Source organism: Vanacampus margaritifer, chromosome 10, assembly GCF_051991255.1.
Source record: "Vanacampus margaritifer isolate UIUO_Vmar chromosome 10, RoL_Vmar_1.0, whole genome shotgun sequence".
Classification (NCBI taxonomy): domain Eukaryota; kingdom Metazoa; phylum Chordata; class Actinopteri; order Syngnathiformes; family Syngnathidae; genus Vanacampus; species Vanacampus margaritifer.
The window spans coordinates 14,147,572-14,172,667 of NC_135441.1; the positions used below are offsets into that span (position 1 = coordinate 14,147,572).

Sequence of the window (25,096 nt, forward strand, 5' to 3'; positions counted from 1 at the left end):
AATCCTCACACTGATCAACGTCAGCTGTCTTCTCTTCTTCACATCCAACTGTTCTTTAATGAGTCTCGCGTGGCCGCTTTATAACACGTATGAAAAGAAACATCTTGCAATTGTTGCCATTAAAAACTGGCTAAATTAAATTCTTATTTTTAATCAATTCCCCTTTGTCAGTGGGCTGAGAGCTTCAATTAATGTGGTTTCCTTGCCAAAGCAGAGGACCCCTGTAGTGCAATTTAGGTATTCATGCCTTTTTCTACAGGTTATTATTTGAGTCATGTAAAATAGCAGGGAAATCCATTAAGTATATTTTTCTTCCTGTTCCCAGAAAGTGACAGTTTTTGCGGTCCCCTGTCACTAGTGAATATATTTCTAATACAGTGTAATTTCTGTGGTGGCTGTCATACTTATTTGACTTATTTTAATGAAGAATAAAACAAACCAACATTAGCAAAGTGCAGTCCTGTTAAATGTTCTGTTAAAGTGGAAGTCGGCCTTAAACATTTCTTGACAATATATGATTATATATGACCTCACTAGTCTAAATGTGAAATTCTGATCAATATTACATTTGTGGAATATGAGTTATGAAGCAAAATCCAGCCATTTTTATCTATCTCATGGGGCGGCCATTTTGCCACTTGCTGTCGACTGAAGATGACATCAATGTTGCTCAGGTCTCAGGTTCAGAAAACAGGTAATAACCCATCACAGCTCAGCTTCAGAAAACAGGTGAGCTGTGATTTGTCATTGCCTGAGCCCTGAGCAACATTGATGTCATCTTCAGTAGACAGCAAATGGCAAAATGGCCGCCCCTGACATGGGTTGATAGAACATATTATTGTCAAAGAAAATCTTTGGGGGGGTTGACTTCCGCTTTAAAACCCAACTTTGTCAAATCCTTTAAAACAGGGGCTGGCAAACTCGGTCCTCGAGGGTCGAAGTCCTGCAGGTTTTGGAGGTTTCCCTCTTCCAACACAAGCTGATTCCAATCAACAGGGTCGTTTTCAGGCTTATGCAGAGCTTGCTGTTGAGCTTATCATATATCAGCTGTGCTGGAGAAGGGAAACATTCCAAACCGTTAGGACTCCAGCCCTGGAGGGCCAAGTTTGCCCAGCCCCGCTTTAGTTAGTTAAAAAAAATGTTTACAGTTAAAAGTAGTTTAAAGTTAAAAGAATCACGTCAGAAAAAGTGTCTAAGTAGCTTACCAACTACAAACTTAAAGTCCATTATTGTCTCCAATAGTATATTGTGTTCTAAATCTGTGGTCCCCAAACACGGGGCCACGGACCGGTCCCGGGCTGTGGGCCACTTTGGACTGGGCTGCAGCGTGCCACACAGTTGAAAAACAAACAAAAAAAACGTACTGTACTTCCAGGCGAATTGATTAGCTGAGGCTTAAGACTATTTTATTTTGAAAAGTGACCAGATTCTCTCTGTTTACGATGGACTCTTGACGTATGTCAATATGCTAATGATCTCAGTCACGTAGCGCTGATGCTAATCGACAAGTTAGCAAAATGAGTAAAAAACAGACATATTTGGAACGTTTCTTTGCAATGGAGAAAAGGCCCCATGATGAGACAACACAGGAGCCTATGACCAAGAAGAAAAATAAAGAAGCATGGCTACAGGTGACTTCGACGCATGACGGCTCTTAATTTAGCGTAATGGTGAGTGAGTTACTCATGGACTTTAGATTTGTTCTGTGGTGCCTTGTTATGTTGGTGCATTTAAGGAGGGCGCTGCTAATATAGATACATAAAAATGTGGCTTCACATTTATTGTTATAGCTACAAAATACCCCAGTTTTTGTATTGCTCGTATCATTCATAAGCATTACCATATTAAAGCGTTGTTGTTACCCGTGTTATGGTGTTTGTGCTGCTAGTACAGGTACATAAAATATATAGTGGATTTTAGTTCGTTGTTGTAGCCTTTTATTAATCAGCCAAAAATTTAATAAATTTGAGAACGCAAATGCTCACACTAATTCCAAATTGTTGTCTGTCTCGTTCCGCTACACATGGGTGTTCACAAACTACTCGGGAGCGCAATTGTTTACGTTGGAGGCAAATTAGGCTGTCTATTAATAGCTGCTGTCAAGCGTTACAACTCACAGTGATGCGTGTGTGCATGCATGCAAGCACCAATGCGTAACGCCTTCTCCTGCTCAGCTGATGCTCGGTTATAAGGTGCAGCGTATGCACTGGATTGATTCACAACCATTTGACATGAATTGAAGGTCTAATGTGGACAATCTGTCAATGCAAAGTATCTTCCTGCTTCTGGCTTGCATACTGTACTTTTGAGACCCCCAAAAATGACACATTTAATCAAAAGTGATTACAAAGATTGATGGAATATGTGAAGTGTTAACCTTTATGTGTCCTCTTGCTCAGTGGATGTTAGCAAAGGTTAATGGTGTAAAACTACCTTTAATTTGCTCACAAAGACATCGGGATGATGGGTGTTCATAACTCGTTGAGATGAGTAGGTCACCACTGCAGCAGGAATTTAACATAATGTACATTCCGGTATTGACATTATCTGTCCTTTTCCCCTCTGTTTCTCTCGTCCACTCTCAGGAGACAGAATTGCTTCTGTGGAAGTGAAGCTGCATCCACTCATGAGTATGAACTTAGCAAGTCAGACTTATGTGCTGGTGGTCTTTCTCACCTCCACGGTCTTCATATGCCGGGCCCAGGAGAGAGACTACACAGTGAAGGAGGAGCAACCGGAGAACGTCCGCATTGGGAACTTGCGCAGGGATCTCGACCTCAACCTGGACCCAAACATCCGGCTATCCTCACCCCTGCAGTTCAAGCCTGTGTACAAGACAGGCGACGTGCCTTTGGTGCGGGTGGAGGCCAACACGGGAGAGATCTTTACTACCAATCACCGAATCGACAGGGAGAAGCTGTGCTCGGGGGTCTTTGCAGAGAAACGCTGCTATTATGAAATTGAGGTGGCTGTCTTGCCTGATGAGATCTTCCGACTGGTCAAGATCCGCTTCCTGATTGAGGACGTCAATGACAACGCGCCCCTTTTCCAGTCCACGGTCATAAACATCTCCATCCCAGAGAACACAGCCATTAACACCCGATACCCGGTGCCCTCTGCGTTTGACCCTGACGTCGGGATCAATGGGATCCAACATTACGAGCTGGTCAAGGTGAGAACGATCCTTGTTTAATATTAAAGGTGGGCACTTTCATCACTTGTCTCTTTCCAACATTGATGGATTCCCACATTTTCGGCGAATGTGTTATGACACAAAGCCACGGACAAATATACAGACTAAGCACCGACTGAAGCAGGTTTTCGGTTCTTCTCAATCCCTGTATTTTTTTTCAAGGCTTCGCGTCATAACACACTTGCCAAAAATGTGGGCATCCATCAACAACGTGAAGAGACTGAAGTGCCCTCTTCCATTTAATGCTGCAGTTAAATATGTATTTGTCATACTTGAGTGCAACGCTGACGTCACGCCAAAGCCCCATAAGTCACAATTTGCCATATTTAATATTTTTTCCCAAATTTATAATTTTAAATCAGTCCTCATGTGCGGGTGTCATTTTTATGCATTATTGGCCAATATAATGGCTTGCTCTCTTAGATGATGCAATGTTAATGGTTGAACAAACATGACGTTTTTGGGGTCTCCTGAAAAGTGATGATTTTGGAGTTACAAGGGTTTGGCCCGACGCCAGTGAGGGTTAAAGGGTCACCAATTTCGGTCCTTGATGGCCTCTATTCTGTATGTTTTAGATGCTTCCCCTCTTCCAACACACCTGATTCAAATGATAATGTTGATGAGCTGATCATTTGAATATTTTTAAATCAGATGTGTTTGAGGAGGGAAACATCTAAAAGACTATTGATTAATGTGAAGGGCTATCAGTTAGTTTCATTCACATTTCTGAAATGACAAATTTGCTCAAATGACATTCAATCATATGTTGTTGTTATTATAATTATAATAATAATAATTGTTATTATTATTATTATTATAATAATGATTATTATTATAATGGCTTAGGGGGGTTGCTAACTCGGCTAAGTCGACCACAAAAATTGGTCGACAAAAATTCTACCTCGATTTGCGGTGGGGCAATTACCCGAGTAATCCAAGGAATAATCAGTTGGGTAATCAATTATACAAAGTTTTGTTAGTGATAGTCCTAGTCCTAGTTATTATTAATAATATACATTTATGTGAAGACACTGACCGTGTTAATGATTTCTCACAAAAATTAGGAAACAGATAAATTCCAATATGCAACACTAGAAAACCTTCTTGTGTACTGACCAGGGGTGTCAAACTCATTTTTATCGTGTGTCACATTGTACTTATGATTTCCCTCAGAGAGTTGTTAAGACTTGAAGCAAATAAATCTTTAATCTCCTCATCAAATTATTACATACACGGCAATCTGATTGATAACTATTTTAGAAATCAGAAGCCACCAATAATAATTGTTAAATTTTCTGTAAAAAGGATAACAACAATTGCTTGTCGTATTATCTATTACAATTTTAAATGTTGCTTGACTTGCAAAATGACATTATGCAGACAATACATGAACAAACAATCAAATTAGGAATTTCTTGACAAATCATCCCACTAAAACATAATTTCTAGGCAATGACTGAACATCCTCAATCACATCTACTCCAAAAACTCCCACATAATGTCTTTTAGTGGTGAATTAGGTAAAAGTACTGAAGCATGGATACTGATTCCCCCATGGACTCTGTAAAATAAATTACTTTTAGTGAACATTAGTGCCTTTTTGTGATTCATAAAATAAGCGGCCCTGTGCAGCAGACACTATCACATAAAGAATAGTCATCAGCAACCCCATTAGTGAGTATGCTTCGACTCACAGACTGTCCTGTTGCATCCCACCATGCTGAACAGGGTTTCCTACCTTTGCTTTCTCGATTGTACCCCCCCCCCCCCTTCCTCTCCATTTCAAACACCCAACATCGCTCACTACTGTTCTCTTGATTGCTGTATGGCTGCATTGCATTTCAACACAGAAAATGAATTATCATCCTACGTTGCGAAATATGATTATATATACCATAAATATATCATGATGTCTACAATGTTTTATAAAAGTAATTAATGCTTGCATGTGCTACATTATGAGAAAATGCTGCAGTATCATTTACAGAGCTCAGAACATGGAGTAGAAAATGCAGACACAGCAATGAGTGAATTGCCCAATTTCTAGCAACCGGTTGCATGGTTTGAATGTGGTAGAGTAAAGCTGGTTAAGAAAAATTGCACAGTTTAATGCAAGCAGATGCAGAATGAGGGAACGCTTTTCATCACCTAACTGATATTAAACTATGTTCCTAATGGCGTCACCCCCTTATTCGTAAAAAGTAAGATAATATGATGCTTTGCTCTAAACAGTCTGGACAGCACTCCTAGGTTTGTAGAAAGATTAATATTGAAAAAGACAAATTATGTTTAATTTTACGGCGTTTGCAAGCACGTTGGAGGAAAGCTTAGACATTGTAAATAAAGGGAGATATAGTGTGACAGAAATGCAAAGTCTATCTTGGAGTCTCAGATTAAGTTGACATTGTGTTAGTAAAACCATAATCATCAACAGCCGTGTCTGCTGTAATAGCAATTTGCATTTTTAAAGAGTCTCCCCACTTCCAAGGCCTCTCCAGCGCAATGTCCTGAATTGTTCATGCCTGGAAAATCACCGAGCAAATGTTCTGCTCATTACAATGATCATCTGCCATCATTTCCTTTGTCCTTTTTCACAATATAAAACGCTCTAAAAGTCGCCTAGGCTGCTGTTGTATTATCTTTCACAGAAAGTTCCTCTAAGAGCATCCTTGGCACACTATCCCTGATTTATTCTCTCTCATTATACTCACATTGTAGTTCAGATTAATTTCCTTGTGTTCCTGGTTCCATATGTAAAATTCAGCAGGGATCATTAAAAAGTGACATTTTCAACTCTGGTGGGCATTTTTTTACTCTAAAAATGTAGGAGAAAGCCAAGGGTTTAGTAGGGAAAGAGTGTGCAAGCATTTCCAAGAATAGCTATTGGCTGCTAAACCATCCTTGGACTACCAATATGCGGTCCTGTGAGATTTGTCTGAAAAACACCCTCAGAATGATACTGTAGTTTGCCCAGTTTTCTTGTGTCTCACAGGCTACAATGAGGAAATTACCACCATTGTGTTTTACAAACTCACTGTCAATCCACATTAGGTGTGCCTGAGCTTTCCGACAAAACATCTCTGTGCATCATTACAGTTTTCCCATGCTAAGGGGGGAACTGTAATTCTGTCCCACACAGTGTTCCAATACCACAAACAAAAGTTGGTAATCAGGCTTTTGAGAGCAGTTCTGGCATTGGTGTGGTCCAGTGGAGTGTTTGTCACATCACCTGAACTGCAGAGATAGGCATCCTTTGAAATGGTCAAGGTCAAAAAAAGCAATCCCATGCATGAATGGAGAAAAATGAAGAAGCAGATTATATCACTGTCCAGTATTCATTCCTGGGATAATGCAGTATCCAACACTAAAACATACTTTGGACTGAAATATATTCTACTTTAGATTTTTTTTTTGGGCTTGGAAGCTTGGCTTTGCTTCTCTAATACTGACCCCTTTTCTTATCCCACTGAATGAATTTGCAGCATCACACACTACATTAAACCGACTTTCATCTGTGTCAGCGTCTTCATACACATTTAAAGTGGGTGTCTTGTTCAAGTCGCCCCGTGTAGATCATTGTGCTGCTGCCGGCTATAAAGGCTATGTCTCGCTGATAAACTGCATGATGAAGTGTATGTCTGCAGTTTAGCTGGCTGATTTCTATGGCTCCTAGATGAAGCATTCAACCACTAACCTTGTTTATTCCACTGTACATTGGACCGGTGGATGTTGGGGTTTTTCAGTCTAAATTCTGTTAATGCCCAGAGACAGGCTTCCACGCTAATGCTATTGCACAAGAGAAATAGTATACACATATGGTTCTTCTTCCTCTGATATCTGGAGATTACTATAATCAATTCAGTTCTTTCATGTGGCTTTGCATCAACATCTCTCAGCAACAAATTCAACCTCCATCAAAGAAAGAGAAATTATGGAGCTTGTTTGTGGTTTAAACTTTTTAATGAAAGCTGTATTAAAATAGCTTGATTTTTCTGGATGGCGAGTTCACTAAGGATTGTAGAGGAATGAGAAATTAAGGCTACGCTGACTGGATATGGCAGATCCACTTGTCCAAAATGCTGTGCGTGGTGGTATCTGGGCCATTTTTTTCCCCTCCAAATTCATGTCTTGAATTTTTTTCCACAGTCTATCAGGGTATCTATGACAGGCCGTGAGGGGATGTGGCTGCTGAGTCCCATAGGCTCAAAAGACACAATATGGTTCAGCCTCTGATCTACCATGAATACAAGTACGGAGTCCCTCCCAGTTGTTATGTCCTGTCAATTAATGTTTGATATTAGTTTTTGGCAGCAACAACTGTAAATCAGTAATCCGTCAACATGGAAAAGAGACCCTTATTAATGTAGGGGCATATTCTCTTGTTTGCGCGATAGTCAATTTCTTACATGGCTTTCTTGGACACTTTACAATTGCTGGGATTCTCTCTAACCTGGAAATATATGCACCACGAGTGTGATTTGGTGAAGTTTAAGGGTGGCCCTAATTTTCATATGGTGGAGTTTTTGTGTCAATTGTGAATTCCATAGAGATCAGCCGTTGGGCAGACGGTGAGCGTATACGGGCCAGGTGTGCCTCTGTCCAGGCCATGTCCGCACGAATCAGACAAATTGGCTGAAGACAGTCATCATCCGCCGTCAGCTGCTGTGAAATGACTCAAAACTTGCAATAGTATGTTTAACCTTTGAGAGGAGCTAGACTTTAGTAGAGCTTCCAGCGTGCAAAAGACAAAAGATGCATACGTCTCTGGGAAAATAAACGTACGGCCAGATTTGTGTACACCCTCATGTTAAGGTCGCTCCCCCCAGATTTCATGAAGGTGCGTAAGTGACACACTTAACTCGGCTGACGATGAGAAAATCTGTGCAGTCAAAACTGTGCAGCAGCGTGGCTTTTCTGATTTAAGCACATGGGTAAATATTCCCCTTACACATAACACTCACTCTCTGAGTGAAATTATTTATGCATGCCAAGTAACTCTTCACTCTCTCTGTCTCTTCTCCCTCTCTGACTCAATAACCCTTTCAAAATCTGAATATTGGCAATATTATTTTTACGTTATAATACACACATGCAAAAACCCAAATATGCTCTTATTCAGCGTTTTTAAAACCTGAATAAGACCCCTGGGTCACCCCTTTTGTAACCCGAATATTTACGCGGTCGGAAGACCTTGATTGAACGAGGTATTGATCTGTGTTCTGCACATAATCTACTTGCAAGGAATATTTGTCTTTTGAGAACAGGAACGGAACTACTTGTATGTGTGGCGGCTGCTTAACGAGCTTAACTTGATCACATTGATATCTCCATGGCATTTTCACATTATTTTCTGTCTCTACGGCAAAAATTCTGCAGTGTGTCTATTCACACATAGGCTATATGCATAAGTCCGTGCATTTGCCGCACAACCCACCGTAAATAAACACGCACCGGTAAATAAACACGCACCGGTAAATAAACACGACGACGCAGCAAAGAACCACACTGTTGGAGTGAGCCGGAAACCTACTACTTTATTAGTGTGGTGAGTGATATGAATAAGTCATTTATTGACCATAGAAAGTTAAAAGCGGAAATGACGTCTACTTGCGTAATGACATTGTCTGTTTGTTGTGAATTCGATCAGGTTATGCATATAAGAGTAACGCTGTCCACTGACGCATGTAGACACTAGACAGGCTATCCTGAATGTTTCAGAAGACGTAATTTTGACCTTAACCCAAGGTTTCTGTTTATTTGTGTGAATACTGACTGCATGTAAATGTTCTCCCATCTCTCTCTCTCTCTTACATACATTAGCATTGTAGATACTGTACATAAATTAACTCAATCACTCCCAGCCATTTTCACTGAAGCAATGCCCTTCACATCCAGCTGTTTTACTGGATTTTGACAGATTTTGCAAGGCCCACAGAATATTGTGTTCTGTTGCAATAAAACATGGAACGTACCAAAAGAAAGATTAGAGTATCTTCTTTCATCAGGAAAAATCTATCAGTTTCCGTTTGGCAGCAATTAGCATTAGAATATAGTTAAGTTTCATCATTATTCACAAATCTTTTTAGAGCTGTTGGTAAATCAGGTTGTTTTCAACATGGCCCTGGTTGATCTGTTATACTCTGCTGCCACCTGTTGGCCGTTTTTGTAATAACTACCATTGCTTCAACCGTGCAGTTGAGAGGCTGCATCAAAGCTCTTCTGTATGCTCCAGCATAAAACAAAACAAAACATAACAAACATATAAATACGTCTTTGGGACACTCAATACATTTAAAATTGAACCTATTTATATGTTTTTGGGAGCAAATGAGGTAAGCACATGGCTTATCTTAGATTTAGCAAAATACATATAAATACCACCTCCAAGTTTTGACAACTCGATATCCACACCAAGTACAGCTTGTCCCATGTTGTCTCAAGACTACCTCATGGTTGTCTGAAACTAATCCGTGGAAATTAGCATAAACATAGCCAAAGATGGCTGGTTTTATAAAGAGGTGCAAGGACTTGTGACGGTCATTACCGTCACTATAGTCCCTCTGATATATTCACAACCAAATCTCAATCTCCTCTGAGCTTTAATAGGGTCATCAAGTTTCTGACTGAGGGATGCATCTGTTGATAATCTACGGTGCTCTCTGGAGAAGAGGGGTGGAAAGTCACCCTTTGCTCATCATCTGCTAACACTTCCTCTGTTGGCATCTCTCAGTCATTTTCATTTAAATTAGGGAGATTTGATCACATTGTGTACTCCCACGTCCACCTTAGTGCCCTAATCCCTATCTAATCATCTCCAAAAATGTTGTCTCATTAGTGTGGTATGAATGGAAATTCCTTAACGTTCTCGAAATACTGTAGCTGTTCAGTATGTGTAGTGACAAAAAGCGCACGCTACGGTGTGACGTGTTCTGCACGCTTAGCAGTTAGGAGCTGCTTCGTCCTTCTTTCTCAGCCTAAGGGTTTCGAGTGAGTGATTCCTAGTAGTATTTTGGCCTTCCCTTGGCCCGCCTAAGATCTTATCACAATCCACCAGACTAATTCTGTATTCAGGAGTGTGCGCAGCCTGTGAGATAGCTCTCCTCAACTTATTGAAATGCACTGAGTGCTGTCTTGTCAGCTGTAAAATTGTGTGAAACCAAGACAAAAGCATCAAGCAAACGCTGGCTCATAAATCATTGTGCAGCGTTACTTTTGACGCATCCTAACTCAACATCCCACTATTAATATTAGTATTTGTCAAAAATCATTGTGCCAATACTAAGCTACTGTGCTGTAGCAATAAGCCATTCAAACAATAGAGTATTGATGAGCAAGAGAGACCCATGTTTGATGCTAGAAATAGGTCTGTTGTGCATTGTGCTGAAATTCTGTACGTTCTCATGCAAACTTTTAATGCCATGTCTCTGCATTCCTGCAGTACTTTTGCATACCATAATGTACTTCAAAAGGTAGTCTGAGAGATCATTGCTGCTGCGCTGGCTTGTTTTTAAGTAGTTCTGTCAATCGTGTTGACAACACTCTCTGCAAGCAATTTGTTTCTGAGTACACAATAATTTACATGCTGCACCTGCACGTTCCCATGTGTCAAGTTCACGCTGGCACAAGGTCGGTCCTAGATTCTATAAACCTTCGAGGATTCTTGTGTACACAATTTCCCGACTTGAACAAGAAAAATGTATGTATCTTAATCTCATTTGATGGCTGTGCCTAGACGGGAGTAATCACTTCCAACATTATGTGCAGCATGAAGCTTATCTTTTTAAAGAGAACCCTTTTTCTTCTTTTACCATGAAACTGCTTCTGACTGAAAGAGCTTCAAAGGGCTTCTTTGTTTCATAATGTGCATGCAGCTCATTCATGGGCTTGATCTTCTCTCTCTCTCTCTCTCTCTCTCTCTCTCTCTCTCTCTGCTTTGCCCCCACCCCCCAACACCCTATGCTTACATCCACCCCCTTCTTTTTGGATCTGTGCATAGCGCCATACCATACTCTGTTGGAAATTCTAAGCACTAGTGCTATTTTTGGAAAGGAACGCAATTAAGTTTACAACCAGTGCCAGTTCTGTCAGTTTCTTATTGGGGATTACTTATATGTTTGTTCCCCTCCGTATTACTCTTCAATTAAGCACATCTTGAAAAAAGTAGGCAGTTTGGACATTTTAAATTCTTCACGCCCCCCGTTACAAAATATGGTAATCTGGTCTACAATTGTGATTTTCTTTACTTCAATTACTTTACACATGTGTGCTGTATACAGACGTACACACAGTATCAGAAAATCACAAACAATGAATTGTCACATTCTAAAAATAATTCATTAATTGACTTGAGGTTTCACTCATGTTGTGAAGCATGTGTTGTGTTGATTGGAGCTTGGATTTTGGCTGTTGATGAGCATGTTTTTAATTTGTGACGTGAGTGCAGTAAATCCAGCTACATTGTTTCAAGTTAGCTCTTGCTATTAAAATAGCATATTTTACATATATGAAAGGCTGATCGAAATAATAGTACTAAGATTAGCTAATTTAGGAACTTCCTAAACAGCATTTAATGGCTTTCTTAAAGTTTGCAAACACAAAGGTGATAGTATTACAGTTCAGTTCAAATATAAGGGACTCATAATTTGCATATACCCATATATAAGAAACCTAAGCAGAGTAAATACTGTGATTTTGTACTATACTGTCATGCGCAGGAGAGTGAATGTGACTGTTTGTTTTATTTTGTCATTTCAGAGTGTCGGAGAATTTGGCTTAGACATCATTGAGACACCAGAGGGTGACAAGTGGCCACAGTTGATCGTTCAGCAGAACCTAGATCGTGAGCAGAAGGACACCTTTGTCATGAAGATAAAGGTTGAAGATGGCGGTAATCCTCCCAAGTCCAGCACCGCTATCCTCCAAGTCACCATCGCCGACGTCAACGACAATCGTCCTGTCTTCAAGCATAGCGATTTGGAAGTCACAGTACCGGAGAATGCCCCGGCAGGAACATCGGTTGTTCAGCTTCATGCAACGGATGCTGACCTCGGCTCCAATGCCCAGATCCATTTTGCCTTCAGTAACCAGATCTCAGCCTCGACCAAACGTCACTTTGCCATTGACAGCACAACAGGATTGATCACTGTAAAGCAGTCACTGGACAGGGAGTTGACTCCTGTTCACAAACTTATTGTTCTGGCCAGTGATGGCAGCTCAACACCCTCACGGGCCACAGTGACTGTCAATGTTACAGACGTTAATGACAATGTTCCCTCCATTGATACTCGCTACATAATCAACTTGGTGAACGGGACTGTGCTGTTGTCTGAGAATGCTCCCCTTAACACCAAAATAGCACTCATCACAGTTACAGACAGAGATGCAGATCTCTATGGAAAAGTCACTTGCTACACTGACCATGATGTTCCATTTCGACTGAAGCCTGTCTTTAATGATCAGTTTTTACTAGAGACAGCTGCTTCCCTCGATTATGAGACAACTCGAGAATATGCAATTAGGATAGTGGCCTCGGATAGAGGGACGCCTCCTTTGAACACTTCTGCTATGGTTTTAATTAAAATCAAGGATGAAAATGACAATGCGCCCATCTTCCCCCAGCCAGAAATTCAACTTTCCATACCAGAGAATAATGACCCGTCCTCACAGTTAATAAAAATCAGTGCCACTGATGCAGACAGCGGACATAATGCTGAGATTATTTATACACTTGGCCCCGATGCACCCGATGGGTTTAATATAGACAGACGGTCAGGAATCCTTTCGGTTGGCAAACGCCTGGACAGAGAGAAGCAGGAAAGGTACTCGTTCACTGTCATAGGCAGGGACAACGGTTCATCGTCCCAGCAGAGCAATGTCACTGTCAGGCTAATCGTTCAGGACCTTAATGACAACAGCCCGGCTTTCACACACCCCGAGTACAACTTCTATGTGCCTGAAAACCTTCCTCTCTTTGGAACCGTGGGCTTAATCACAGTGACAGACGCGGATGCAGGAGATAATGCTGTTGTGACTCTGTCCATTTTGAACGGGAAAGATAATTTCATCATTGACCCACAAACTGGCGTAATCAAGCCCAATATCACCTTCGATCGAGAGCAACAGAGCTCGTACACATTTATGGTGAAAGCAGTAGATGGAGGGCAGCCCCCTAGTTCCTCTTATGCTAAGGTCACTATAAATGTGGTTGATGTAAATGACAATCGCCCTGTGTTTGTGATTCCTGCTTCTAATTACTCATATGACCTAGTGCGGACCACCACCACCCCTGGTGACGTTGTTACAAGAGTGTTTGCCATTGACAATGACACGGGTATGAATGCTGAGCTTCAGTATAGCATTACCAGCAGCATCATCATCACATCTCGAGTCTCCCCTCGAGGCCTCTTTTCCATAGACAAAACAACAGGCAACATAACACTGCAAGAGAAAATTGTGGCGGCGGATCAAGGGCTGCATAGGCTGGTTGTCAAAGTCAAAGATCTCGGGCAGCCGGAATCATTACAAGCTATTGCACTTATTCACTTATTTGTCAATGACACTGTTTCAAATGCCACTTTCATCCAAGAACAACTGCGGAAAAGTATGGAGACACCACTGGACCGAAACATAGGGGACAGTGAAGTAACACCTCAGGCTAACGGATATGTGATTGTTGTCATAGCTATCATAGCTGGGACCATGACTGTCATCTTGGTGATATTTGTGACTGCCTTGGTGCGCTGCCGACAGACACCCAGACACAAAGTTGTGCAGAAGGGCAAGCAGAGCGGCGAGTGGGTGTCACCTAACCAAGAGAACCGTCAAATCAAAAAGAAGAAGAAGAGAAAGAAGCGATCCCCTAAGAGCCTCCTCCTGAACTTTGTGACCATAGATGAATCTAAGCCTGACGACCCTATGCATGAGCATGTTAATGGTACGCTGGATCTCCCTGTGGAGCTAGAGGAGCAAACCATGGGGAAGTACAACTGGGCCACCACACCCACCACCTTCAAACCCGACAGCCCGGACTTAGCCAAGCATTACAAATCTGCGTCCCCTCAGCCTACATTTCAAATCAAACCGGAGACTCCGGTGGCCCCAAAGAAGCATCACGTGATCCAGGAGCTCCCTTTGGACAACACATTTGTGGTGGGTTGTGACACGCTCTCCAAGTGCTCATCGACGAGCTCCGACCCGTACAGTGTCTCAGAGTGCGGCTGTCAGGGGGGATTCAAGACTCCAGGGCAAATCACCACACGACAGGTAATTCATGACTTCTTTTTTCAACCCGCCCACAATAGTCCCCATTCATGCTATCCCTGCTGCCCCAAGGTAGTTGATGTGACAGGAACAGGGATGCACTATGGAGTGCAAATAAGTTCCAAGATAAGCCAAGAAAATGTTTACATGAATGTCATTTGCACTTGAAAATTCTAATGAAATTCAACACGCGAGTGAGGCACCATAATCTTGTATGCACCCTCGTTTGTAAGCAATCATAATTGCATAATCATTTACATGTGGTAGGTTAATTTCACATTTAGAGCTTGATTAGCAGCAGCGGTGCAATTATTATTGCTGGGTCTTTTGAATTTTTTTTTTTAATGGTAGCAATCAACAATTCAGATGAAAAGGTATTGTGTTTCCATTTCCTAAAAATCCTTGATCCAACACAAAGTTAGAAATCAGCTTCTTAGGGCTATTTGCTTAAAACTCAACCCAAACAAGAAGCTAACCATTAGAGCATCTCAAGTAATTATTTGGCACTGTTAGCTGTAATTACTATTGCGAGGAAGACTATTTTTATTAGTATACAAATACAGTATATCCAGCCATTAATCGCGGTTATTGCACAAGCGCTATCAAAGTAAATGCTTGCATCGTACCCTTTTTGGTCTATGATATGAGCAGTGATTACTGAACTCGACGGATTTATTCGTGGTCAAGGGCCGAGTTAAGCTTTGTGCAAATATTTAGACTATCCGTTAAAACCAAGCAAGCAAAAAGTAAACACAGTAACCGGATTGACAGGGACTTCTAACTTAATCAGCAATTCATTTGGGGGAAAAAACTAAAACTGTCCTGCTTTTATTGTACAGGGAGTTGTTTCATAGGAGAATGTTTCATGGGAAAGCTCATTTAAATGAGGTAGTACAGCAAAGGCTTATGATTCCATAAAGAGAAATGTGCCAAACGAGAAGTACCCCAATAAATAAACGCGGATGAGGGAAATAAATGTAAATCAGAGGTAAGGAGAGGTGGCCTTGCTCTGTGCCGACAGCGAGAGCACAGTGCTACGGGGAAGACGAAGTACTGCTCGGGGTGGGGGAAGCAGGAGGGGGTCGCAGGGATCAAGGTGACGCAGAGCTTTGAGACCAATATACTTAAACACCAAGGGAGCACTAGTCCATAAAAAGCATGCCCGTCTGACGTTGCATTTAGCTCATAAACGATCTTCTTTAATGACCCCAATTATTGTTATAAATTGCATATGTAGATACACGTTCAGTACTTTGTTTAAATTAGCTCAAATAGTATCCAGGTTGAGGTTTGCCTTTTTTCTGTGTTGTGGTTTGTGTTCCAAAAGATACTGAGGAACTCTTAAGTCAAATTACCGTCCATACATGACATATACATATTTTGAACATACTGTTTTATCCATTCTTTTTTTCCCATCTTTACCATTTTGGTGGATTTGGCACTTCTTTGGTTGGCTTTCATTTCTGTCACGAATATAACGATCAAATCTGCCATTCATTCAAATCTGGGTCACCGCCACGATATTGCATCACTATCTTGACTTTGTTTGATGCTTTGCTTTTGTTTGTTGCTTACACTTTGTCATGTGTGTGTGTTTTATTTTGCCTTTTGATTCTTATAGTTTCTTTTATTCCTAATGTCATCTAGTAAGCCTTAACATTAATCTTGGCATGGTTTGGCTAAATGACTGTTTATCCCATGAAGTATTGTGCTGAGGATAATTTATGAGGACACCCACACTGAGCTGAGAGTCATTCCCTTCATCCACCTTTCTTTTTAAAACCTGGTTAAAAGCCATGCTCTGACATGGTGTATAATGCATAAGCCTACTACAGCCCCGAGTACTAAAGATTTAATTCATAATATGTTTGTCTGTGACACACTCTCGACTTGTCAGTATGATCCCCCCCTCACTGTGGTTGTGGCTGCTGTGAAATATGCAAAAATATACTGCTGGAGTTTCTCATTTCTGAATTATTATCAATCTTGGATTTTGAGCATTGTGAGCTAAAGTCATTCTAGAATCTATTTAAAATTAATGCATATATGATAACATTCTATCCAATTGTATTTAGCTCTGTTGAGCTCTGATCTATATTTTGAGTTTTTATCCTCGTGTCACAAGCCCCAAAATATTTTCAAGGTTATCTAAAAAAATAATTGCTCACTGATTGAAATTAACCACATTTTCAGCAGGTGCTCATAATAACACATCTATATTCTTCTGCCCCCTTAAGCAATTGACAAGTGATGGCTCCCACTTTAGACATTAGATTTCCCTCCAGTTTTAAGTGTGATTATTTAAAGCCTGTGTCATGAAGAAAAAAGCATGATGAAAATCTGTGGCTGCAAAGGTTAATTAAATGCACTAAAGGGTTAATCACTCGTAATACAGTATGATTAAAATCGCTGTAATTAGGTTTTGTATAAGGCTGATAAGAGGAGGGAAGGAGGCGGTGATCCTCTAAGATGACACTTGGGTGTGTCTGCCTCAGATCCCAAAGTTATGTTGTAATAGGTGTTTGTTTACTTTTTCATAAAACAAGCTCCATTTTACAGTATTTAATTGGTTTGCCTTAAATGAGTAATGAAGCAGCATTTTTCCCCCCAACAATTAGTTTGTGGAGAGAACTTCAAATGTGTCCCTCAAACTGTGTAATTTGGTACCACTTAGGCCAAGACACCAGAAACCTAATTAAAAACAAACAATGACAGTTTTGTTTGTTTTTTCTGTTTGGTGAATGGAAGTGGCTGATTTACAGTAGGTACTTTAATAAACCCCTACTCCATTGCTGCCTTGTATTAACTAATCAGGTTTCCATCCAAATGTTTAAAAAATTTTAAGCAAATTTAGTGAAAATGTGCAAAACAAGTGTGCAATTTATCCCCGTTTTCATTTATTATTATTTTTAATATTGAGACTGCGCCATGTGCTGACGTCATATAAGAGTGTCATTATTATTAATATTTTAGCATCATTAATTAGCGATTGGAAATGAATTTGGGATTGTGTTGTATTGATATTGGTGGCAGCAATTTGTGATGGTGATATAATAAACTGGTCCTAACTATAAGTCAAGAGACGAGTCAAGACAGTTGCCACGACGCACTACAGTTAAAATAAAAGCTAGCCAAGGCATTGAGGTTCATGTATTCTTCGGTATGCTAAAGGTTTATTTTGAAGTTTGCCTTCTCACCGTATGCTGCCATCATGTAGAGTCTTCCTGATGCGGCACAACCAAGCGCATCTTTGCTGTTTTCCATCTAGCTTCTTTTACCAATTCCAGAAATATTTCAATTTCGTCGTCCCCTCAAACATACTTTAGTTTATTGTCCACCGCTATTTTTTTGTGATTACAGTATGTACGTGTGGCGTCATATCAGGTCAAAACATGCGACGTGGTATCCAGTCCTGTCATCATTACAATGAAAAATCAACCCATCCAAGCATACAAACTTTTTTAGTTTTTTTAATTTATTTATTTAGTGCAAAATGTAGGCCTTTTTTTAAATTTCTGGCATTTCCATTCAGGTTTATTTCCACAATTCTTGAAAATTTGAATAAAAATAGGTGGCTGGAAACCCTACCTACTGAAAGCTGGTTCAAATAATGCCCACCAACCCAGCTTAGAAAAATACACACACATGCAGAGCAGCTTATGGGTTAAGGTCACCAAAATGTTTCCAGGGACTGTACAGATGTAGCTGTTAAAGAGTACAGCTTGTAAAAGACACTTCAGAGACTACAGATTTGTGCTACCATATGGCTCCATTATACAGCGGCAATACCCACTCTCGCCAAACACACGCACACACTTCCCACCCCTCCTTCGTTTTTACACATCTCATCACTTTCTTTCAACCTGTGCTGCATTGTATTAGAGGTCAACCTGCCCGCCGGTGATGAGCAGCACTTGTGAGGGTGTGCACTTTAGCAGGGGCCGATTAAGCAAGCGCCACCTTGTTTGAGTGATCTCCGACATCACACCAACATGCAGGCAGACAAAAGGCTAACACATTCTTTTGTTGACCTCGTATTCAAGGGTGTATAAGGTCTTCTCCCATGGCTAAATAGATGACAAATTGCCGTCATTGTTTCTGTAATATATCGAGACATACCTCATGCTCAACTGCTTACATCTTTTGGACAAATGTGATGATGAGCTAGGTCGTCTTTCAAGTCTAACACCAGTGACCTTAACAAATTACCACTGATGTGGACTAAAATCATGTAGAAAGTGTTTTGATAAGTGTGGAAGATGTTATAGCTGTAAAAGGGTAAACTAGCAACATACCTGTACTGTCATAGCCAATACCATTTTTCCATGCATGAACGTTTGCTTTGTAACACATTTTTGAAGCCAAAAATATTGCTACAAACCACCCATGGTGCTTGTGATGACTCACTTTAAGCGAGGAGCAACAGCATGATTACCCAACATAGTCAAATGTACAAAATATTTTTTTCCAAAATATATATTTTTTTAAATCCATCTTTTTTTTCATTCAGTTGCTTCATGACCAACATCCTTATGTGAGCACTGTGGTGTAATGTCTCTGTGTGAGTCACATTCTCAGACTCTTTCTCTCTCTCCCAGTCAACGCCACTTGTGCTGCTTGCGTTATGAAAACAGCACCATGTGATATTCTGTACATATCAGAGGACCCACTGGCAAGGGTCCGAAAGAGTGGGCCTAAATTCATCCAGATTTTGTTGTTTGAGTGGGGTGAAGAGTGCTAGCCTGGTGTGGTGGGAGACAAAAACAATTTGGGAGTGATAATTGGATGCTCTGATAAGTACAGGAAAAAAAATGCACAATACTTAGCATTCTTCAAGGAAACCATGAAAATGACATGATTGCCAGCCATCCCTTGAAGAATGTTTTTATTATTATTATTATTGATGATTTTTATCACAATCACTTAAGAGATTTGTATTATTATTATTATTTTGTATTCCATGTTGAGTGTAGCCTGGCACTGATGAGGCTATGGTTTAGACTGCTCAGAGCTGGATGATATTTATATTGTAACTCCAATCTCCCTATATCTGTCTGTCTCTCTATATTTCAGGAGACTGCACTGAAACCACCACACTATGGCACACTCTGTGGCACAGGTACAGCTCACTCCCACAGGATTAAAATCAATCTCTAGCTCCCACTACCTAAAGAAAGAGAGAGAGAGAAAGAGAGAGAGAGAGAGAGATGGGACAGAGAAAAGAGAGAGAACGAGTGAGGGCAGAAGGCAGGAAGTGCCAAGGTGAACAAGTACTTTAATGCCTGTACAGCCTCAAAGCTCACCTCTTCATACAGACACGGGGGTGGAAGAGAGAGGGAAAAATGGGGGAAATGGAAAAAAAAAAGAGGCTTCATGTTTTCCTGCTTGAAACTTGACACAAATCCTCTTGTAAAATGTATTGGAAGTGTGACTTGTGTTTGAGTCCGATGCTACGACCTTAAACTCCAGCACCCATGCTGTAAAATAGGTGTCAATAGATCTGTAAAGTATGTTTATATGTATGTATGTGTATCCAATACAGAGTTGATGGTGTTTATATTTATTAAGTACATTTCCCTTGCCTTTTTTTTTTTTTTTGCAAAGTTGCCTAATGGCATTTTATTGTCTTAATTTTTTTCTGCATTAATTTCCATGTGAGCTTGCTCTCAGAACTAATGACTTAATATGTATTTATGCTGCAAGGTCTACTGGCCCGTAGGCTCCCCGCTACTGCACACATCACGGTGAACTTGTTTTCACCTTTTCACCATTTGCTAGCCTTCTTTTTGTTGCCACTGAGTATTTTTTATTTGATTTTTTTCGGTGCACCCACTATGGTTCTGATGGCCTTGTTGTTATTACACTGGGAGAGGTGGTAGGACAAGTTTAATACTTTGAGATAAGCCACAATCACAAGGGACTCGGGTTATAATCAAAGGCTGTTTATGTAGGGCAGATTTGAAGAGCACTAAGCCTGACCTTTTGCGTGTCACTTTAAATTCCCAAGTTGGGAAATGCTTTAACCTGCTGAGAGATAATAAAATGACTCCAGATGGTTAAAATGACAAAAAAAAAGACAAAGAAATCATCTTTATTATTTGGTTGACAGGCTTATAAGTGAAAGTAACTTGCTTGCACTTCTTTACACTTGCAGGAATAATTTTTATAGTTGACAGGAACATTGAGCACCAAACCTTGTGACCTCTTGTTCAGAGCATTATCATCTGTCTAGACACATCTCACAGCATCGCTATGGCACAACTGGTCCTGAATAGATCATTTCTGAAATGACTGGTTGATGTGAACAACATGGATAATTCTATGACGCCTATGATGCATCACACGTATAACCATAGAATTAGATTCATTAAAATAGACATAGCCGGTCAATTTGGAATGTACAGCCGGACCAGAAACTACAATGACGTTGAATTCTAGACATATTTCTACCAGCAGCCACTCTGATTTTGTGCCAACCGACTATGTCTATTTTAAAGCTTTTAATTGTGTTGCCTTCCTTTGAGGCAGGTTGTTATTATCGGAGGAGGTATATACTGTACATGTAATTATGGTATCAAATGTATTCACTTCTGCGTAGGAGCTACAGTATGACGTGTCCATAGCATCCTAGTACTGTAATGATTAGATTTGGCTGATCGTTGGGAAATTAAAAACAACAAAAATACTTATGAATTTGAAAACTTGTATTGTTGTAAGGGAGACAGATGACCTCACTTTGATTCAATGTGAAGTACAATATGCACCTTACATGATCTTTGTATTTGATTTTGATTTGCCAGTGTGGAGAAAACTGTAACTGTTTCATGTATGTGTGCGCTTCAAACATTTATTAAAGTCTTTTGCATTGTACTGCAAATTTGGATGACTCTGATTATTTGTTTGGAACCGCTCACAGCAGCTTGCCTCACACATAGTGGTGTTGTCCTGTAAATTACTTACTGCAGAGTAAAATCTGTAGAGATGAACAATCAACAGCGTGACAGAATAAAATTGCAAATTAACAAGAATAATTCTGTTTGCATTTATTGTCATACACATATACTAACCTGAAATTTAAGTAAGGGATTGCAATGAGTTATAAAAGTTAAAGCTAAATTGAAGATTAATCTTTATTACAATTTCTCAAAATTGATCTTTAAAGGCTCTACAGTATATCCATAGCTGCACTTAAAATTGTAAAAATTAGCACAAACTGATTCTCATGCCGGTACAGCCTTGTTTTGCCTGATTGGCAATTTGGCAGACTCTGCACCACAGTGAGTTTTCTGGCATACCGAGAAGTTTTCCTGAAAGTATGTTACTAAACTTTATAAATATTGGTGCAGGTAGTGAATTTGATCGGTGTACAGGCGAACAGATCGGACATGTGGTAGATGTCATCGTATTTTATTCTTATTCGTATGACAAAGTCATGTATCATCATTACTATTTTCATCTTAGTTCTATTTTCAAAGTCACCCCCCTAGTCAGGAGTGTGGGTGTTATGTCACACGCATACATGTAAAATCAGGGTAGAAGATGGTTTTCAAGTGCCCACTCACTGTGCCAACCTGTGAAAATATCAAAACACAGTCTAGCCCACCCCTGTGCAGATTTAGACCGTCCCGTGCCTTACATTAGATTTGCACTGGACACAAAATTAGAGTCCTAAATGTTAAATACAATTATAAGTAATGTGGGACAATCTTATGTTGAGTATTTTTTAAATATTATTTTTTATTAAATAAACATGATAATAATTATTCAATCTGAAAACGGATGCACTGAACACAGCACTTAATCAATAAATTACCCAATCAGAGAGAGAGTGGACTAATTATTTACATCTGAATGTTATTTATCACATTGTCAAGACATTTTAGACAATTTAGATGTTGTACTGTATATAGATGTAGACTATGATTGAACTCTAAGTCGAACTCATCAAACATCTTGGGGATGAACTACAACAGTGATTGCAAACCCAATGTTTAATGGGAAAATTGCATTAAACATCCAGTGTAATCTGACCATGGGAGCTCTACCCTGATTGTCATCGGAAAGTCTATTAAAAAAAAAAAAGAAGGAAAGTCTTAAGACATTTTCACCCAAAAAACAGAATTATGCCATAAGTAAGTTTTATTTGAAACTTTCGGTGAACTTTTCATTTGTTTAGTTACAAAGCCATCCATTTGCATGTTCCAACATTCCCAACCAGTCCATGGTCTTGCCAACATTCAACTGTGATAGGCACTAGCTCAACTGTGGTAGAAAATGTATGGAAATACAGTATATTGTTGTATATACACTAGGTATGTCATAAAACTGTCCAATGTGTGAATTTTAGCTCTTGCTATGAGATTTAAAGAGCTATTATACAAAAACTAGTGCACTGTAAACTGTAAAATTATTGGACACATAGTTTAAGGGACATTGTGTGCAATTTCCTTGTATATACTACCGTAGTAGAATATTTTTCTCTTTGTCCATCCTTTCTTTAGCCTTGTGAACTTGAGGCCAAGCGAAAAATGTGTGGTCAATGCAAATGGATAATTTGAATTGAACAATCACAGTCCATCTCAACAGCACATTTCTGAGAGAAAAATTGCTCATTAGGAACAGATTACAGATAAAAAGTTATGGAAATGCGGTGAAGGCACATCCTTTGAAGTGCTCAAATTGAAGCTTTTTTTGGAACAACACATTTCCTTTTGAATTTCTCCTCCATGAGAGCTGATAATGATCATCTGATAATGATAACCCCGCTGTTATGGTGTACAGTAGTGCACAAACACATCTGAGAGGAGGAATTATGTGAGAAGAAGCAGCACAATAACTGCTGCTCCAACTCGGTGTTGGGCCCATTTGATCCAAAAATACAGACTTGAAAGGAACAAAACAAAGAATAGACAATGAGAAATGTTTAATTGCTAATCAAAGTTGTTTCATAGTCTCAAACGTAGAGAGCTAATCAATTCCCGCTGGGGAAAGTGTCCTTGGTGGTTTGAGAAAATGGCTCACACTCAAGTGGAGCATACTCGTATAGGGTGCCGAAATGTCAGCCTTCTATTAATAGATTCATGTAAATCTGCTTAATGCCTCGTACCTACTTTATAACTTTCCTTGAGTAGATCTTAAGATATATGTATCTCTTTGAGGTGGATAATTTATCATTTGATGTTTTATGTTATGCATAATGAGACAATGAAATGTGTTCAAATGTGCCATGAATAGATGCATAAAACAAAGGCACGGCATTAATTAGGCCTAACAATTGTGCATGTATTCTTCATGATGGTTCTTGCCAAGATAACAATGACAACAATGAAATAATATAAGTGCTATAAATGACACTAGCCTTTTAGGGTTGTGTTGTTTTGACAGGAAAATGCATTTGCTACATGCAATTATGTAGTTGTGATTTTGGCCAGCTCACCAGTGACTTTTATTCACTAAATGTGACTAGAAAGTTGAAAGCAGCACAGACAATCGTCATACGCTCTGTTACATCTGCAATTTCTCGAAGTTTATGCCCCCTCTATCCCAGCAGGTTGGCCCTTCGACATGTGCATTAATCTATTATTGATCGCCAATTTACAAGCACAAAACACATTTTCATCAGTGGGGTGTGTGCCCGGTGGAGGCTCCTCCCTCTGCACGCCCCTGCTACCAATCGAAGGGGCTCCTCTCATTTCCTAAAATTGCGGCACACGAGAGGCGCACTCATAGTCTTAAATATGGCAGAAGATTAAACTGTTTTTCTCATGTCCTGTGGCAGGTCAAGGCGCTCAAGCTACGTTTCTAAGCAGGGGTGCACACACAAACTGTGTAGTATTTAAAATAACATCAGAAGTTGTTTGATGCTTATTCTACCAACCCTCATGGTTGAACATAAAGATGTACGGCTCATTGGGGCAAGGTTTAATGTTAATATAATATAATATAATATAATATAATATAATATAATATAATATAATATAATTATTTTTTTTTCTGCCTCCCTCTGACTTCCAGTATGGGACCCTGAGATCAGCTAGCTTACTTAGCACATGTATTTCTCTTGCAGTCCATCACGGGCCACTTTCCCATAAGGACGTATTTTAACAGACCGTCGAAGCCGGGGCACAGCGATAACGGCCCTCTTGCGATTTGTTTGGCCACCATCTCACGGTGAATGTTAGCCGTAGCCGTTAGCTGAGCCAGCGTAGTCAAGCCAACCACCGCAATAGTTGTTCATAGGCTACTATGCAACATGCCACAGGGGTAAACTTTAAAATAAAAGCAAAACATGTAGTATTGGTCGTGGATATCAATGCCTTGCTTAGCTTTTATTTTGAAGTTGGCCGTCGGAAGCATTTGTGGCAGCTTACTTGACTTTGAATTGAGGCTGTCTTGACTGCATGCAAGCTGACTGATTGAACTGCTTTATTCAAAAGTGCGGTGACAGGACTTAAAATGGAGGTCAATATTCAATTTGCAGTGCTCATGCGCACCAGTGCACTGCTAATGTGCACCCCTGTTTAAAAGGAACCACAAGCAGACCTCCACGGTGTAGGCAAGAGAGAACACAGATTTGTGACGCAGGCACATCCAAGTCTCCGTCTCCCGTCCAAAGTCATCTGGGATATGCTCCAACACACGTGT

At 40.1% G+C, this 25,096-nt stretch overlaps 1 protein-coding gene across 2 annotated transcripts in view; it reads left to right on the forward strand.

Annotated features, from left to right (window-relative positions):
• The window catches only part of pcdh11 (protocadherin 11), a 152,766-nt gene that overhangs the window by 4,062 nt on the left and 123,608 nt on the right, over positions 1–25,096 (forward strand). The window contains exons 2-4 of one of the 2 annotated variants that reach the window (XM_077578079.1): positions 2,586–3,172; positions 11,948–14,455; positions 19,526–21,329. In XM_077578079.1, the coding sequence (XP_077434205.1) occupies positions 2,627–3,172; positions 11,948–14,455; positions 19,526–19,609 (3,138 nt within the window). In that variant the 5' untranslated portion in view covers positions 2,586–2,626 and the 3' untranslated portion in view covers positions 19,610–21,329. Of the gene's footprint in view, positions 1–2,585; positions 3,173–11,947; positions 14,456–19,525; positions 21,330–25,096 lie in introns of those variants that run through there. The other variant, XM_077578078.1, reaches the window with a different exon arrangement.